Source organism: Heterodontus francisci, chromosome 11 (assembly GCF_036365525.1).
Source record: "Heterodontus francisci isolate sHetFra1 chromosome 11, sHetFra1.hap1, whole genome shotgun sequence".
NCBI classification, from domain to species: domain Eukaryota; kingdom Metazoa; phylum Chordata; class Chondrichthyes; order Heterodontiformes; family Heterodontidae; genus Heterodontus; species Heterodontus francisci.
Genome location: NC_090381.1, coordinates 35,332,115 through 35,351,224, shown reverse-complemented (window position 1 = coordinate 35,351,224; position 19,110 = coordinate 35,332,115). Strand labels below are relative to the sequence as shown.

The following is a 19,110-nucleotide window of genomic DNA, read 5'->3' as shown; positions in this document are numbered from 1 at the left end:
GGTTAGGCAGTTATGATCAGTATAAACCAGTGTCTCTCTGTCGTCATGGCAGACATAGACTTCAAAATGCTTAAGAGCCAACAATAAACCTGGGGTTCTTTTTCCACTGGTTGAATATCTTTTTTGGTGTGATTTAGTGTTTTTGGAAAAGTATCCCACTTGCCTTTCTATACCTGATTCATTGTCTTGTAACAGGACAGCACCAACCCCCAGGTCACTAGCATCAATCGCTACCTAGAAGGGCTTAGTGAAATTTGGAGTAGCCAATACTGGTTCATTAGTCAAAATGACTTTCACAGCCTCTCAAAAGATGTTTGGCACTCCCCTGACTACACTATCTTAGTTTTCTTTTTCTATAGCAAATTTGCCAGTGGAGCGCTATGATACTAAACTTTGATACAAACTTTCGGTAGAAGCCACACATCCCCATAAACCTCATGAGTTCTCACTTAGTCTTAGGTTTAGGGACCTCCACCAATGCTTGTACTTTCACTGTTCTTGACAACACTTATCCTTGCCCTACTATATGCCCAAAGCGTGTCACTCACATTTTGCAATTTCACTTTTGGCGAGGCTTATTATTAAATCAGCTGATCGTAATTTTCTAAATAGAGCTTCTAGTTGTTCCAAGTGGTCCTTCCAAGTGTCACTAGATCAGCACATCATCAAGCTAAACTACACAGTTAGGAACACTGGTTAACACTTGGTTCATTAGTCTCTGAAAGTTGCTGGGGCATTTTTTAGCCCCAATGGCATCATTCAGCATTGGAAAAAACCGTCTGCTGTGACAAAGACCGATATTTCTTTAGCTCGGGGTGTTAAAGGAACTTGCCAGTACCCTTTCAACAAATCTACTTTGGTAAGAAACATGGCACTGCCCACTCTATCAATACAGTTTTCCAAGTGAGGTATTGGGTAGGAGTCTGCCTTTGTTACTGTAACTTTTCTTTAGTCTATGCAAAGTCTAGTTGAAACATCAGGTTTAGGCACTAATACCACTGGCGAACTCCAGCTGCTTTGACTGGGTTCACTTAAGTGGTTTTCCAACATGTTTTGGATTTCTGCTTTTACCTGGGCCTGTTTCTCTGGATGTAAGCAATAAGGATCCTGTTTTATAGGAAAGGATTCCCCTACATCCACATCATGTGTGGCTAAGGTTGTACATCCTGGCTTATCCCTACAAACTCTTTTAAATGTTGTGAGTAGCCTTGTTAGGTCTTTTTGTTGTTCTGCATCTAAATAGGAAAACATAGGATGGAATGTTATGCCTCCCAAATAAGCGGGTTGTTAGCGGGGGTGGGGTGGGGGCATAAAATTGAGTGGGAGGTGGGGTGGGGGGCCCTTTTCCTGATCCCTCCTGCCTCCGTTGCAAACTTATGCAGGGTGGTGGTGGCGAGAAATGGCCTACCCGCCCCAGGCCAATCAAGGCCCTTAATTGGCCAATTAACTGGCACTTAAGGGCCTCCGCCCACCACCACGGGTATTTTCCCCTGGGTTGGTGGCTGGCTGAGGCCTCAAAAAGCCCACCTGATGAAACCAAGCAGCCTTCTTGCAGACTCCTGACTGGGTAACCTGTGCCCCAAAATGGGCTGCCCCCAAAGCCACAACACTCCCCCTGGCTCTCCAACCAAATCCTTTTGCCACACCAGGATCCAACCGATTGCCCCAGTGATGCCCCAAAAATCAACCTTTTTCCAGGGCCATCCTTCATCTTCTTCCAATGGACGGGTGTAGTCTCAGCTGTGGCCACCGCTCCCAGTGGCACTGCCGGCTCGCTGATTGGCCAGTAGCTCAATTAGGCGGGACTTACTGCCTCAAGGGGGTGTGAATCCTGCCCAAGACCAATTAAGGGCCTGGGGAGTGTAAAATCCTGGTCTGGCTCTCCGGGCCTGGTGGAAGCGGACTCGCCACCAACTTTTCGGCCGGTGGACAGAGCTCCCGCCCAACGAAAAATTCCAGCCCTAGTGTCCAATCTCTCAAGCAATTCAACATTCAATTCAGCTAAACGGATAGTAGGAAGTTCAATTTGAGAATTGTCTAGGCCTCCTTCTGCTTCATCCTCACTATCCCTTTCATCCTTCACTGTCCCTACTACCTGACATACCTGTGCCTGCTTATCCTCCTCTTGCGATTATATTGTTTTAACATATTGATATGACACAGCTGATTCTTTTTCTGGAGATCTGGGGTGTCAATCAAATAATTTACCTTACCAATTCTCTTGACCACTTTAGATGGACCACTGAACTGTGCTTTTAACGGTTCTCCTTGCAAAGGTAGTAATACTAACACCTCATCCCCTGGTTAAACTGTTTGGGTCTTGGCATGTTTGTCTACCCCTTTCTTCATTGCTGTTTGGGAAGCTTTAAGGTGTTCCTGAGCCACTTTGCAGGCTCTCATGTGTCGTTCCTGGAATACGGATGCATAACCTAACACAGAAGATTCATCCCTCAAACCTTCCTTTGATTAGTTTTAGAGGACCTCTTATCTCATGTCTGTAAGCTAATTCAAAAAGACAAAACCTGTAGACTCATTAGGTGAATTCCTAGTAGCAAACAAAAGAAATTCTAGCTCTTTATCCCAATCATGGGGATATTCATGACAGCAGCATCTGTGGAGAGAGAACGGATCAGTTCTGATGAAAGGTCACTGACCTGAAACTTTAACTCTGCTTCTCTCTCCAGAGATGCTGCCAGACCTGCTGAGTATTTCCAGCATTTCTTGTTTTTATTTCAGATTTCCAGCATCTGCAGTATTTTGCTTTTATGATATTCATGACTGTAATTCCCTGATCATCGTTTTGAAGATCTGATGATAGCTTTCTAAAGCCCCTTGTGTCTGTGGGTGGTATGCTGAAGGCCTTAACTGTATTATACCCAAATTACCCATAACTTCCTGAAATATTTTAGACATAAAATTGGAACCTTGATCCGACTGAATCTCAATCAGTAATCCATATCAAGTGAAAAACTAGGTTAACTTCTCTACTGCTAACTTAGCAGAGGGAATGACCTCTGGGAACTGAGTAGCGATATCCATGATAGTGAGTATATCACAGAATCACAGAATAATACAGTGCAGAAGAGGACCTTTGGGCCGTCGAGTCTGCATCGATGCATTAAAGACACCTGACCTGTCTACCTAATCCCATTTCCCAGCACTTGGCCCATAGCCTTGATATATTGGTATATATTCGTATCCTGCTTTTGTTTTCGGTAAAGGTCCTACACAGTCTACCAACACCCTACTAAATGGTTCCCCAAAAACTGATATGGGAAAAAGAGGTGCCGGTTTTATGACAGGTTGCAATTCCCACACAATCTAGCATGAATGGCATGTTTTACAAAACTGCACCACGACCTGGCCAGTAAAAATGTCGACTTATGCGTGATTTGGTTTTCCGGAGCCCCACATGTCCTGCTATAGGAATTTCATGTGCTATCCGTAATAGATCCCAGCGAGACTTTGGTGGTACCGCAGATCTGTGAAGAGGTATCCATTTCCTCATCAAAATCTCATTTTTAATATAATAACTTTCTGGAACTCATTTTGCCTCAGCTTCAGTTAGAACTGATTGTGCCACTTTATTTAACTCTGGATCAACTAGGTGAGCCGTGATCAGAGAAGACTTATGAAACATTTCCTTTGGATTATCCAAATCCACCAAAAGAGTTTCAGATCCCATAGCCAACGGATCAGATCTAAGCTCTGCAGTCCTGCCACATCCAATTGTGTGTGGTGGAGGACAATTAAACGACTAATTGGAGGAGTTAATGATGGGGGAGCCCTGCACATCAGTGTAAAAGATAAGGCAGAAGCATTTGCAACAATCTTCAGCCAGAAGTGCCGAGTTGATGATCCATCTCAGCCTCCTCCTGAAGTCCCCAACATCACAGATGCCAGACTTCAGCCAATTCAGTTCATTCCATGTGATATCAATAAACGACTGAAGGCTCTAGATACTGCAAAGGCTATGGGCCCTGACAACATTCCGGCAATAGTACTGAAGGCCTGTGCTCCAGAACTTGCACGCCCCTAGCCAAGCTGTTCCAGTACAGCTCCAACAATGGCATCTACCCTGAAATGTGAAAAATTGCCCAGGTATGTCCTGCACACAAAAAGCAGGACAAGTCCAACCAGGCCAATTACCAGCCCATCAGTCTACTCTCAATCATCAGTAAAGTGATGGAAAATGTCATCAACAGTGATATCGAACAGCACTTTACTAAGCAATAACCTGCTCACTGATGCTCAGTTTGGGTTCCGCCAGGGCCACTCAGCTCCTGACCTCATTACAGCCTTGGTTCAAACATGGACAAAAGAGCTGAACTCAAAAGGTGAGGTGAGAGTGACTGCTCTTGACATCAACGCAGCATTTGACCGAGCATGGCATCAAGGAGCCCTAGCAAAACTGGTCAATGGGAATCAGGGGGAAAACTCTCTGCTTGTTGTTGGAGGTCAATCATCTCAGCTCCAGGACATCACTGCAGGAGTTCCTCAGGGTAGTGGTCCTAGGCCCAACCATCTTCAGCTGCTTCATCAATGACCTTCCTTCAATCGTATGGTCAGAGGTGGGGATGTTCGCTGATGATTGCATAATGTTCAGCACCACTCACGGCTCCTCAGATACTGAAGCAGTCCGTATAAAAATGCAGCAACACCTGGACAATATCCAGACTTGGGCTGATAAGTGGCAAGTAACATTCGCACCGCACAAGTGTCAGGCAATGACCGTCTCCTAAAACAGAGAATCTAACCATCTCCCCTTGACATTCAATGGCATTACGATCACTGAATCCCCCATTATCAACATCCTGGTGGTTTACCATTGACCAAAAACTGTACTGGAGTAGTCATATAAATACAGTGGCTACAAGAGCAGGACAAAGACGAGGAATCCTGTGGCGAGTAACTCATCTCCTGACTCCCTAAAGCCTATCCACCATCTACAAGGTACAAGTCAGGAGTGTGATGGAATGCTCTCCACTTGCCTGGATGGGTGTAGCTCCAACAACACTCAAGAAGCTCGACACCATCCAGGACAAAGCAACCGGCTTGATTTGGCACCCTATCCACAAACATTCACTCCCTCCACCTCTGACGCACAGTGGCAGCAGTGTGTACCATCTACAAGATGCACCGCAGCTACTCAGGGAGCACCTTCCAAACCCACAATTCTGCCACCTAGAAGGACAAGGGCAGCAGATGCATGGGAAAACCACCACCTGCAATTTCCCCTCCAAGCCACACACCATCCTGACTTGCAACTATATCGCCGTTCCTTTACTGTCGCTGGGTCAAAATCCTGGAACTCCCTTCCTAATAACACTGTTGGTGTACCTACCCTACATGGACTGCAGCGGTTCAAGAAGGCAGCTCACCACCACCTTCTCAAGGGCAATTAGAGATGGGCAATAAATGCTGGCCTAGCCAGTGAAGACCACATCCCATGAACGAATAAAAAAAGATATTCGACTATCTATCTGTAGTGCCAATTTTACCTCTGTCAATTGAACTTGTTTAGCCATTGCTCAGGTTACTACGCATGAAGGAAAAAGCCTGGAAGCTTTTCCTGCAACTGTTCTGTCTCTTTAACTTCAATTAGTTTTTCTGTGATTACTAGAGAAGCTACAACTTTTGCTCTGACCACATCATTCCCATGAGTAGGTCAACTCCGTCCACTGACAAACTGTGGGCAACTCAGACAGTTACCATTTCAGACATTAAGTCACACTCAAGGTGCACCCCCATACAAAAGTACAGGAATATACTCCTCGCCAAACCCATTCACTAAAATTTTGGCATTCACTGTGCTCTCTGGTGGAAATGTTCTGCCTTTCCCCAGCAAATGAGTTTGTGTGGCTCCTATATCCCTAAGTATAACTATAGATTTGCCTGTGTCACTTGAGAGATAAGGAGTTACTTTTCCTTTTGACAAGAATTCCCTATAACTTTCAGGTATCTTATTCACACCTCCTGCACTCACATTGAATTTTATATTTGGCCTTACAGCTGCAGTTAGAGCTAAGCCTGATCTGTCGTACTCTCGGTCAGGGCTCCTTTCTCTGCATTGGCTTCATGTACCCCAGTAAATCCCATAGGTTTATCCCACAACTTCCAGCATTCTGCATGAAGATATCCCATCTTGTGACAATGGTAACACTTTGGATTGCGGACTTGACTTCCACCCTTAGCATCTTCTTTTCTGGCCTGACAAGGAGATCCTTGGGCGTTCCCAGCTGTCCCTTCTTGTCCCTCACTACTTGCCTTCCTTTCACCCTCCCACCTTCTATCTTTCTTGGATTTGTGGGGGGTGATGGACAAAGGGTTTGAGCTTATTGACAAGCTCATAATCATCAGCAATTTCTGCTGTCTGTCTGGTTGTTGAAACCTTCTGGTTCTCTACATGGGTTCTTACTAATGGAGGGAGTCAATGTTTAAATTCTTCCAGAAGAATTAATTCCCTAAGGTTTTCACATGTGACTTCCATCTTTAGTGCCCATATCCAACAATCAAAATTAATTTGCTTTACCCTCTCAAATGCCACATAGGTCTGCCCAGACAATCTCTGGAGGTTCTGAAATTTCTGCCTGTATGCTTCAGGGACTAACTCATATGCAGTGAGAAAAGCCTTTTTTGCCATCTCATAATCTGCAGAAACTTCCTCAGAAAGCATGGCATAGACTTCATGAGCTCTGTCCATCACCCTGCTTTGCATAAGCAGTATCCAGCTTTCCTTTGACCACTTCATCTGTTTGGCTATCATTTCAAAACAAATGAAAGATGCTTTTACGTCCCTTTCCTCAAATTTAGGGAGGGCTTGCACAAATTTAAACAGCTCCCCACTGGGTCCTGGGCTGGAATCAGATCTTTCCTCACTAGAACTTTCCTTGGAGCCAAGACCATCTTAGTTCCATCTTTTATAATTTGAATTCCTTTCCTTCTCTGACTCTTTCTCTTTCCCATTCTTTTTTCCCAAGTTCCAGTTTCTTCATTGTCAATTCTCTTTCAAGTTCAAGTTTTTTCAATTCTTTTTCCTCCTTTTTCTGTTCAATATTAAGTTTTTCCATTTCCTGTTCCTGTTCAAGCTTTTTCAATTCTTTTTCTGCTCAAGCTGCTTCATCTGTAACTGAATTTTAACTAATTCCAGTACATGACCCTCTGGTTTGCTTCTTCTTCTTCCAATTGAAAATGTTGTGCTATGACTTCAATTTCGATATTTCGATGCCCGATATGACTAACACATGAATTTTTCCCTAACGATCATTCGCCCCTAACCTTCTGACTTTTGCCCTTCAGCCCCTTCCCACCATCCCCACATCCAATAAAAAGTCATTTCCTGCACCCCTCCCCTCCTGCCCTGAAAGTTTGATTCCTCCCCCCTCCCCACCAGTTTCCTGCCTTAGAACTCTGTACGGAGTTCCGAAGATGCGCGAAGGACGAATGGCAGCCATAGAATCAGCATGGGATGGCCGCCACCTGCAGGTAAGTTAATTTACATTTGTTTATTGTTAATTTGCATATTCAGATGAAGGGCCCGCCGCTAGGTGGCGGGCGGGGGTGCGCGGGGGCTGCATCGATGTCCCCCTGCTGCCAGATATATGCAGTGGCCCTTCTTGACATCATGGGTCAAGGTGGGCTTCTCCCTGCTGAATTTTACCAGCCACCCTGACGTGACCCATGGGGTCAAGGAGCTGGAAAATGCAGCCCTATTTTTATCCCAGAATAAAACATACTAATCAGGGTTCTTTAATAAACAACAAAATTATCCAGTTGTTATAAAATAAGGCTTAACCAGTAATGAAATAAAGCATAAATACACAGACTGAAATATTAAAGTTCCCTTTTTCCCTTCATACACACGCACACACACACACGTTAACCAGAAAAAATAAAGGGATTTGCATTTTAGAGCTCTATTACAAAAAAACAAACAAAAAACACTTGGGTTCAATACTTGCTAATTGTTGAAGAAGAAAAAGAATATATGGAAAGATGTTCTTTTTTTAAATTTGGCATCCCAAATGCGTCACTGGGATCTTCCTAGAACAGTTCTTTCCAGGCAATACTGAAGATCAGTTTGGGTAGGCTTTCCAAGAAATGCAGCAACAGAGATTTCAGATAGGTCTTACAGCTGAAATGTGGCAACAGGTGTTTCTGTTCCCACCCATTTGATACACAGGATTTCTTTTCAAGAGAGAGAAAGAGATGATCTCTGTTTCCATGGCAGGCAAAAACCAACTGTCTTCCAAGCAGTTTACACTCCAACTCACTGTCCAAAGTGAAACCAAAACAATGTCACAAGAATCAAGCCTCCTGACCCCTATAAATCTTGACCTGCCACTTCTCTGTACACATCTTCTCCAGGTCACAACAACAAGCTCTCTGCAGGTATTTTATCTGAAAACAGGTGCCTTCCAGTAAGGGCTTGTTTGCGGCACTCCTAGATCCTTCCAGTAATTGTTTATTTTCAAAGCCATACTTCTCAGTGACCCTGTTTTCCCAAAATAAACCAATGTCCAGCTTTAAGGTACGAGTCCTCAAAAAAGTACTTAAAAATATAGACGCAGTCGCAACAAAGCCAATCCCTCACATCACTGATGTGACTAACTGGAAACATTGAATGACTTGCCAATCACATCAAATCCTTAATCTTTCACTTGCACCATCATCATATTCATGTTTCCTGATCCAGTATCTATCACTTTACGTTTATCTGCAGCACAAGGCCCAACAGATGCGTTTTGTTGGAAAAAGCATTTGATGACTAATTTGAATAAGCTATGTTAGTTTATAAGCATCACCAGCTGAGGTTTAAGGCTATTCTATGTGTGATTGTCCAGGGTAAACCTCAATTTTATTGTACTGGTATCTTACATCTAAATCCTTTTCAAAGCACCACCAGACAAAGAATCCACTGGAATCCAGTTATAAAGTTTCTTTCATAAAGCAGTCTTGTCACAAATATCCAGCATTTGACTCCTTCTTTCTATCTTCAGCAAAGACTCAGGTGGGAAGAGGTATATAATGCCATGCAGTCAAATGGAAAAGAGATCATCTCCTGTGCATGAGACAGGGCACACTATTGTTCACAATTATCATTAACACTTTATGTACACGTCACTGAAGTCACAAGGACCTTTTACTCAACTCACCTATAAGCCTTAATCTAGTAGATTCTCTGACTGCCTATTTAAGCAATCTATGGACTGCAGTAGCCATGGAGGAGGGTTTGGTTGGCCAAGCAAGTAAAGGAAATGTTCATACTCTTCTTTGGCTCCTTTTACAAAGTTTGAATTAAAATGTAGACAGAGGGGATAATCTTCACCTTCATTACCTATGTGGTAAACTGGTGGAGTGGAACATTCACCCATTATAGCACCCGCCTGATTTTCATTCTAATGTAACCAATAGAAATGAAAATGGGCTGGGTTCTATTGTGGGTTGAGCTTCTAGTTTACCGCCTAGGTGGTAAAGATGGAAATTACATCCCAGCCACATTTAAAGAAAAAAAATTAGTTACTTAATTGATAGGAACGTGTTACTTATGTGTACATCAAATGAAGCAAAATGCATGTGTTTTTTTCCTCTGCATGTAGTGTCAATTCTATTTAGCTTCACGTAAGTCTAATGCATTTATTTGTCTATTTATACATTGCATTGTGTAGTGAGCTTTTGGCTTAGTGGTAGTCTTCCTGCTTCTTGGAGAGCATTGTGAGTTGGATTTTCTTCCTCAATCCTCAGGCTGTGTTATTTTATGAGCTGCAATTTCCTGGGTGTGTGAGTTGAATACAGTGGGGTGAGGTAAATGGGTTACCTGGGATCTCCGAACGTTGGGTCCAATAATTTATCTCCTGAACTAGGAGACAGAAAAGAAAAAGGAGTGATGGAGATGGAAATAGGATGAATTAGAGGCAAATTAGATATAGATAGAGAAATAAAGAGAGGGAAAGCAAAAATAGATTAAGGGAGAAAAATAACAGACAAAAATTAAAAAAACAAATAAATTATAAAAGATTGAAGAAAGCATTACAAAATTGATGACGACCTCCTGTTTTTGAGAGGTTCATGACATGCAGTGTAAATTAGCCAACAATTTGTGATGATTCACAACTCATGGCATATCTCTTCCTTGCCATAAATTGCGAGTTTTTTTATGCATTAATAATGGCGGATACTGTGAATTCGCCATTACTTTCCCAGCAGTTTCAGGACCAATGTTGTTCATTAAACTCTGAAAGGAGACAGCCTTAATCTGAAAATCTTAGAGTTGTGGTGCAAATATTCTATGAACTGATTGGTAATGGTGCATTTTGGGAGTTTTGTCTTACATAGAGTGACCATGGTGCATTCTAGAATTGTCTTTATTCAGTTAGGAAGCTCCACAAATGAATAGACTGCACCTATTAAATACACATGAGCAAAAAACAGAGGTTTTGTTTAGTGAACAATCTAAAACTGTTCCATTTCTTTAATACCATCCCTACATAGGATAATTGACCAATTACAGACTTCCTTATAATAATGTTTATGTTGGTTGAGAATTTTAATATTTGGCAAATTCATGTACTTCATATGAATAATTAATTCTCAATAATATATCAGTCTCCAAAAATTCTGATCTCTGTTCACCCATTCTTAGTGCACCATAGAAATGTTTACTCCAATAAACAAGTAAATAATTGTTTATTGAGGACAGATTATTGGAAAAGGATGTCTTCTGAGTTGCAGAGAACAAAGTCTGCTTACAGAATTTGTTTTGAACTACAAGAAAGTTTCCATAAAAAATCTAATTTGTAACTATTGCTGACAGAGTGATGGAATGCAATGTCCAAAGACTGCTGAAAGGTTGAATTGTCAACTGAAATGAAAACTCTATAATATATGTTAGATTTTTTTTCCTGTTTGTAGTCCATGCTGTTTTGTAACAGAAGGAAAAGCTGTAGCAAATACAATATTATCATTAACTTCTTTATATAAAACAAGCCGGTACCTGAACCTCAGTCCTATACAAGGAGATAAGAAAATTTATTTTCTGAAAGTAACCTTGAAACTTGACATACTCCTATCAACAATAATATGAATCATGAAATGATACAGCATAGAGGGAGACCATTCAACCCATCATGCCTGTTGCAACACTTTGGTAGAGCTATCCAATTGGTCCCACTCCCCAGTTGTTTCTCCATAGCTCTACAATTTTTCCACTTCAAATATTTATTCGATTTGCTTTTGAAATTTACTATTGAATCTGCTTCCACCACCCTTTGAAGCAGATCACAACAACACGCTGTGTAAAAAAAAAAAAGTTTCCTCCTGTTGTTTCTGGTTCTGAACGAAGCGCATTCATTTTTAACCAATCACGGATGGGAAGCACCTGTGGAGATAAAAGTTATTGAGCAACTAAATTGTATGGATTTTGTTCAGCCTGCTTTCATTAGAACTTAACTGCTGACCCATTGACCCAGAAGCAAAAGAGTTAGTCATGAGGGCACCCCCTCCCCCCACCCCCAGACCATCAGAAAGCCGCCTGCTTTTGTCAGGCGGCTTCTCTCGGATCTGGGCTGCCCGACCAGCCATGAGTAAAAACCCTGTGGCGGCGGGTGCAGGCCCTTAAGTGGCCGTTAACTGGTCACTTAAGGGCCTTGATTGGCCTAGGGTGGGCGGGCCATTTTTCACCGCCACCGCCCTATATAAAGTGGCGGCGGAGGCGGGAGCAGATCGGGAACAGGCCCCCAAGCCTCCCGCTCCATTTTACGCGCCTCCACCCCCCCACCCCCATCACCTTCCCACTCTTTGTGGGCATAAAGCTCTGGCCCAAGTCTTTGGGACAGAAGTCTCAAGCATGTCTATATGTTTAAGTTTAACCTGCAACCTTGATGGAAAGTGGTTGATTGGTTAGACTTTCAGAAACAATAGCCCAGGTTTTGCGGGGAGTGGGGGATGTAGGTGGTGGTGGTTGTTGATGGAGAAATGTAATCGTTTGCACTCTAAAACGGACCGCAAATTCGGGATGTCGAGCATGGGTAGATCAAAGCAGAAATCCTAAATTTGCGGTCTGTCACTCTGGCTTCTGACACAGGCTGCGCTGTGGACCACTACCCCCTACCCCGCCCCCACGCAAAGAGTGGACAGTTGTTAAAATCAGTGAGAATTTCAACTTTTCTGCTTCCACATTGCCATTTCAAACCTCTTAAATTGATCCGCCTTGTTCAATCACATGTAACTGTTTTCAATGGCGATGCGATTAATAAAATTTGATGAACAACAAAACTTTTCCTGAAAAAATAATTTTATATTTGCAGAGTGCTGTTAAATGATAAATTAGATTAAATTTCTAAGCTAAATTTTAATGGACAGAAAACGGAGAGTAGGAATAAATCAATCATTTTCAGGTTGCAAGGCTGTAACTAGCGGGGTACTGCAAGGATTAGCATGTGGGCCTGAGCTATTTACAATCTAGATCGATGACTTAGATGAGTGTAATTTATCCTAGTTTGCTGATGATATAAAGCTGTGTGGGAAAGTATTCTGCAAGGAGGATACAAGAAGGCTGCAAAAGGTTTTGGACAGGTTAAGTGAATGGATAAGAATGTGACAGATGGCGTATAATGTGGAAAACTGTGAAGTTATTCAATTTGGTAGGAAAAATAGAATAGCAGAATATTTTTTAAATGATGAGAGATTTGGAATTGTTGGTATTCAAAGGTATCTGGGTGTCCTTCTACACAAGTCACAGAAGGTTAACATGCAGTTACAGCAAGCAGTTAGTAAAGTGAATGATATGTTAGCCTTTATTACAAAGAGATTAGAGTATAAGAATAAAGAATTCTTAATGTAATTAACTCGGGCCTTGGGGAGACCACAGCTGGAGTGTTGTGTACAGTTTTGGTCTCCTTACCTTTTTTTCTATTCGTTCGGGGGATGTGCCAGCATCTATTGCCCATCCCTAATTACCCTTGAGAAAGTGGTGGTGAGCTGCCTTCATGAACCGCTGCAGTCCATGTGGAGAAGGGAGTTCCAGGATTTTGACCCAGCAACAGTGAAGGAACAGTGATGTAGTTGCAAATCAGGATGGTGTGTGGCTTTGAGGGGAACTTGCAGGTGGTGGTGTTCCCATGTGTCTGCTGTCCTTGTCCTTTTAGGTGGTAGAGGTCGTGGGTTTGGAAGGTGCTGTCGAAGGTGCCTAACGAAGGATATACTTGCTCTTAAGAAAGTGCACAACATAGGTTTACTAGACTGATTCCTGGGAATAAGAACAGGTTTGAAAGATTGTATGGCCTACTTCTGCGCTTATTTTTTTATGTTCTTATTAATTGACTGCTGATGTTAGAATTGAGCTCTGTTAATCCATGCATGAGACAAAATTATTTTTCTTTCAAAGTGAAAAAGGGCCATTCGTTCCATTAAACCCAGTGTATCCAGAGAAAACCATGTATGACTATTCCATCATGAACTTCCTTCCCATATCTCCTGCTGATCCACCTCCATTAAGCAAAGTTCTTTCCCCTTGCACTTCAAAGGGAAAATAATCAGCAAGTGGTGTTGGTATTTCGAAAAGCTGCAGTTCCTCTTCGAAATCATTACCAATCCAGCTTCTGTTAAAAGATATCAGTTGGGACTTAATCAGCTACCTTCTCTGGGAGGTAGTACCTGATACAGGTCTTCAGGAATATGAATAGTATAGTGAAGTAAACAATCTATGTAAATTGGGCAATGAGCATAGGGCAAAAAAAATACAAGCACAACATTTACAAGCTTTGAGCAAGGTTAGTGATTGGAAAAAAACTCCTCCACCAAGTTAATGGATATATGGAACATACTACACAGCAGAAGAACAATATAAATAAGGTAACAAAATACATTGGATTTGCGGCAGGTTAGAAAACTTTTGTTTCGCAAAAATACAATTTATTCATCAAAAACTGTAAAAAAATACATTACAAAACAGTTCCAAATTGACATTCCAGAAAGTGCAAATGAAATCAGTTTCCTTCAATAGAGAACGTGAGATGCCTCACAACCCTTTCCATTCCATTTTACATGTAATGTACATTTACATTACACAGCAAAACCATATTTTGGTGCATACAGCCTGAGGGATTTTACACAGGTTCCAGCCCCTTGGTATACTATGGCAGGAGGACCTTACACCGTGGCCTTTCCCCATTGAGCCTTTGCGGCGTCTGCCCCAAGCTTTAGTGCGTCCCTCAGCACATAGTTCTGGACCTTGGAATGTGCCAGTCTGCAACACTCAGCCGTGGACAACTCTTTGCGCTGGAAGACCAACAAGTTTCAGGCAGACCAAAGAGCATCTTTCACCGAGTTGATGGTTCTCCAGCAGCAGTTGATGTTCATCTCAGTGTGTGTGTCTGGGAACAGCCTGTAGAGGCTGTTACAGAGCTGCTCAGGATGAACTTCGACAAAAACCACTGCATCTCAGAGGGTTTGAAATCTTTATGGAGTAAAATCTATGGTGGCATGCTAATATCCAGTGGTGCATATCCTGAAAATTGTCTCTTCCATTTGAGAGCTTCACAACAGGGTCATAGCAGATGCTGCAATTTTGAACTATTTGGGCGAAAAATTTAACTTGCCCTGGTTTCCAATGGGAAATGAATAGCATGATCCAAATGGGCAGCGAAGATAGCTTGAGACCCAATCAAAATTGGGCCTTGAGTCCATTAGCATTTAACTGGCAACCCGAGGATACCAATTGGACATCTCGCTGCAGTCACTGGTTATTCCGAAGAAAAAGAGTGTATGACTCTAAAAAGAGGTGAAATGAAGGGCAATGTAGGAGATTGTGGGGGGAGGGGGTGAAGGGAATGTTAGTGGGAGCTTTGATTTGCAGTGGCCCACAGTATTATTGTGGAGTCAGGAGGAGCACACTGGTGACACCGGACTTCACAGAAATGAAGCTACAAGAAATGCATTCTTACTTTTACTGTGTGGTCATCCAGGCCTGAATAACTGGAGGAAGCATATGCGGTATTAGCTCTGCCCATTTGCAGACTGATTTCAAATTTTGTTTGATAACTGTCCTGTGAAGTATATTGGAATGTTTTGCTACATTAAAGGTGTTATATAAATTCAAGCTGCTGTTATTGATTTTGATCAGGCTCCTACTAGAGGCGTTTGGACCTCAATTGTCATATGCGAGCCTTCTATTGCCTGTATCAGGCAGATGCCATGCAAACCTAGATATCGCTGGCTTCCAAGTGGCTTCCTAGATTCTGTAAAGGTTCCATCAGACTGGAAAATAGCAAATATAACCCCTCTATTCAAGAAGTGGGGGAGGCAGAAAACAGGTAACTATAGGCCAGTTAGCTTGACGTCTGTCATGGCGAAGGTGTTAGAATCGATCATTAAGGAGGTTATGGTTGGGCACATAGAAAAACTCAAGATAATCGGGAATAATCAGCATAGCTTTGTGAAAAGGAGATCGTGTTTAACCAATTTATTGGAGTTGTTTGAAGGAGTAACATGTTACATGGATAAAGGGGAGCCCATTGACACACTGTACTTGGAATTCCAGGAGGCATTTGACAAGGTTCCACATAACGGGTTACTGAGCAAGTAGGAGTTCATGGTGACATATTAGCATGGATAGAAGATTGGCTGGCTGGCAGAAAACAGAGAGTATGCATAAATGGGTCCTTTTCTGATTGCAGGGGTCTGTGCAGGGGCATCAACTGTTTCCAATTTATATCAATGACTTAGATGAGGGGAGCGATGGCATGGTAACTAAATTTGCAGATCACACAAAGATAGGTAGGAACGCATGTTTGAAGAGTACATAAGGAACTTGCAGACCAATATAAATGGGTTGAGTGAGTGGACAAAAATCTGGCAGATGGAGTATAATGTAGGAATATGTGAAGTTGTTCACTTTGACAGGAAGAATAAAAAAACAGAGTATTAGTTAAATGAAGAACGACTGCAGAACTCCAAGGTGCAGAGGGATCTAGGTGTTCTAGTGCATGAGTCAAAAGAGTTAGTATACAGGTACAGCAGGTAATAAAGAAGACTAATGTAATGCCATCTTTTATTACAAGAGGAATTGAAAATAAAAGTAAGGATGTTATGCTTCAGTTATACAGGGCATTGGGGAGACACATCTTGAATACTGAGTGCAATTTTGGTCTCCTTATTTAAGGAAGGATGTGAATGCATTGGAGGCAGTTCAGAGGAGGTTCACTAGATTGATACCTGGAATGAGCAGGTCGAAGAAAGGTTGGACAGACTGGGTTTGTTTACACTGGAGTTTAGAAGAGTGAGGGGAGACTTGATTGAAGTATATAAGATCCTGAATGATCTTGAGAAGATGGATGTAGAAAGGATGTTTCCTCTTGTGGGGGAGTCCAGAAGTAGGGGGAACTGTTTTAAAATTAGGGGTCACCCTTTTAGGACAGGGATGAGGAGAAATTTTTTTCTCTCAGAGGGTTGTGCAACTTTGGAACTTTCTGCCTCAGAAGGTGGTGGAGGCGGGGTCATTGAATAATTTTAAGGCGGAGGTAGATAGATTCTTGTTAGGCAAGGGAATCAAACATTATCGGGGGTAGATGGGAGTGTGGAATTCGAAACACAAACAGATCAGCCGTGATCTTATTGAATGGTGGACCAGTCTAGAGGGGCTGAACGGCCTACTGCTGCTCCTGATTTGTATGTTCATATGTAAGTGGGCTTGTGGATTGATATCATAGAGTTTCACTTAATTGCTTTTAGGGACTTGGGACAAGTTGTGCAGAGCTGCAGCTACTGCTAGATGGTATCTTTGGTTAATTACCTTGCTCAGAAGAGTGAATGAACTGGAAGAATTTGTGAGGTGTAGGTAGAACAAATGGGTCTGTCAGTCAAATTGCCTTTTTTTCATTGCTTACTTCCCAATGTTTTTACAGTGAGTTGTAGCTGCACTTCGAGTTATGTGAAAGATTGAATCCCTCCTCTGACTCATGGCTTCTCATGATTGATGAGTTTTACACAACCTAAAAGCTGCCACAACCTATCATAAACAGTAGTGAGGCGGAATCTAAGTAATGTAAAAAAATATCTCAAATCAAATGAGCTGGCATGTTGTTAGCAGGAAATACCAAAAAAGCTACTCACAAAATCGAGAAAGCTGATGCCAATCTCACTCAAGTACGGTTGTTCTGGATTGTACCCCCTCTCTAGAACTTTCAGAAATTTCTTCTGGAATTTGTAAATGTCCTCAATGTTTGAAAATAGGATGTTCACCCGCTCCTGTGAGAACATTTCAGTTTTTCTCCGGCACTGCTTGTAGTAACCCTAACGGATAAACAGACAGCAATAATTCATCTGAGGCTCCTTTTACAACTTGCCCATCTCAAAGCACAACTGACTGGAGCAGGAAGATACTTACAAATAATTTAATGAATGGTTCTGGACTACCCAACTCAATGACTTAAAGTGATGTTACAGAATTATTATGAAAATACAACCATCCAATTGTTTAATTTTTAATAACTTTGCTGTGCCACATTCCAAGGAAAGACAGATTATACTGAAAATTTACAGTAAAAACACAATATTTACTAAATTCTGCATTTCTTATCAATCAAATTGAGCATGGTTGGAACTTTTCTGTGTTCATTTATTTTTGGAGCATGAATGCTCACACTCATGAAAGAATGATAGAGCTGGGAAATGAAACAAATTTTTTTTTTCACCATACCCTGTCCGTCGAATCTATAGGGCTGGATTTTACCTGCCCCCTGACGTCGGAGGTTGTGGTTGGGGGCCCGAAAAATGCCTCCAGGAGAGGCCCGCAACGGGCCTTGAAGCCGGGAAGGCCCTGCCCAATATTACAGGCGACGGCGAGGCCTCATGGCAGCCCCCCGCCACTCGGCGACAGGACTATCATTACAATATGTTAATTTATTAAAATCAAGGAATAATTACTTACCTCGTTGCGCTGGCGTCCTGCTTCCATATTACAGTTGCTGGCCGGCACTCCCACGGAGTCCAATCTCCGAACAGAGATCTGATGCGGGACACTGATGGGGTGCGGGTGGGGGGTGGGGGGTGGGGTGGTGGGTTGGTGGTTGGGAGGTAAGTATTTCAGTGTGCGGGGAAAGGGGAGAGGGAAAAAAAACTTACCTGATTGGTCAAGGGGGTGATGGGAAAAGATAAAGGTAAATGTTTCTGAACTTTGGGGAGGTTGAGCAAAGGTCAGATATTCAAGGTAAGTATTTTGGCGGGGCGGGGTAGAGTGCAGGAATGATATGTTAGGTGATTGGGGTGGGATGGTGGGAGAGGGGCTAAAAAGATTTAGTTTAGTTTAGTTTAGTTTAGAGATACAGCACTGAAACAGGCCCTTCAGCCCACCGAGTCTGTGCCGACCATCAACCACCCATTTATACTAATCCTACACTAATCCCATGTTCCCTACCACATCCCCACCCGTCCCTATATTTCCCTACCACCTACCTATACTAGGGGCAATTTATAATGGCCAATTTACCTACCAACCTGCAAGTCTTTTGGCTTGTGGGAGGAAACCGGAGCACCCGGAGAAAACCCACGCAGACACAGGGAGAACTTGCAAACTCCACACAGGCAGTACCCGGAATCGAACCCGGGTCGCTGGAGCTGTAAGGCTATGGTGCTAACCACTGCGCCACTACAATTATTTTTAATATTCTGAAATGAACTGTTGCTTTAAAAATTAAAAATGTCAGTAAAGGCTCTAAGCCCTTTAAAAATGGCGCTGGTGCCTGCGCAGATGCCATTGCCAGGGACGGAATGTCTGCCCCCCGCCCCCCACCCATGTAAATGAGCCACTGCGTGAAATATCGCGGCAGCTCTGCCGTGCACATCTCGCGCATGTGTCGCGCCATATTTGAAGATTTGAAAATTTCAGTCCATAGCGTGGTACAGATTCAATTCCCCGAAAAACATGTCACAAACCCAAATCCAAAAGAGCACCCATAATACAAAACTATTGTCTCATTCCCTTGCTCCCTGCAAGATGTCTTTGAGTTCATGTGTCATGATCTACAATGGCAAGCATGATATTGTGACTCATGGCTACTGAGAATAAGTTGACTGAAGCCGTTTTGTTATGACCTGACGAACAGAAGAGAGTTT

At 42.6% G+C, this 19,110-nt stretch overlaps 1 protein-coding gene across 1 annotated transcript in view; it reads right to left on the bottom strand.

Annotated features, from left to right (window-relative positions):
- LOC137375016 (rho guanine nucleotide exchange factor 4-like) overlaps positions 1–18,860 on the bottom strand; it is a 42,467-nt gene extending 23,607 nt beyond the window's left edge. The window contains exons 1-2 of the mRNA XM_068041641.1: positions 18,831–18,860; positions 17,110–17,289 (exon numbers count right to left, since the gene is read on the bottom strand). Coding sequence (XP_067897742.1) covers positions 17,110–17,289; positions 18,831–18,860 — 210 coding nt within the window. The remainder of the gene's footprint in view (positions 1–17,109; positions 17,290–18,830) is intronic.
- Positions 18,861–19,110: the final 250 nt, after the last annotated feature.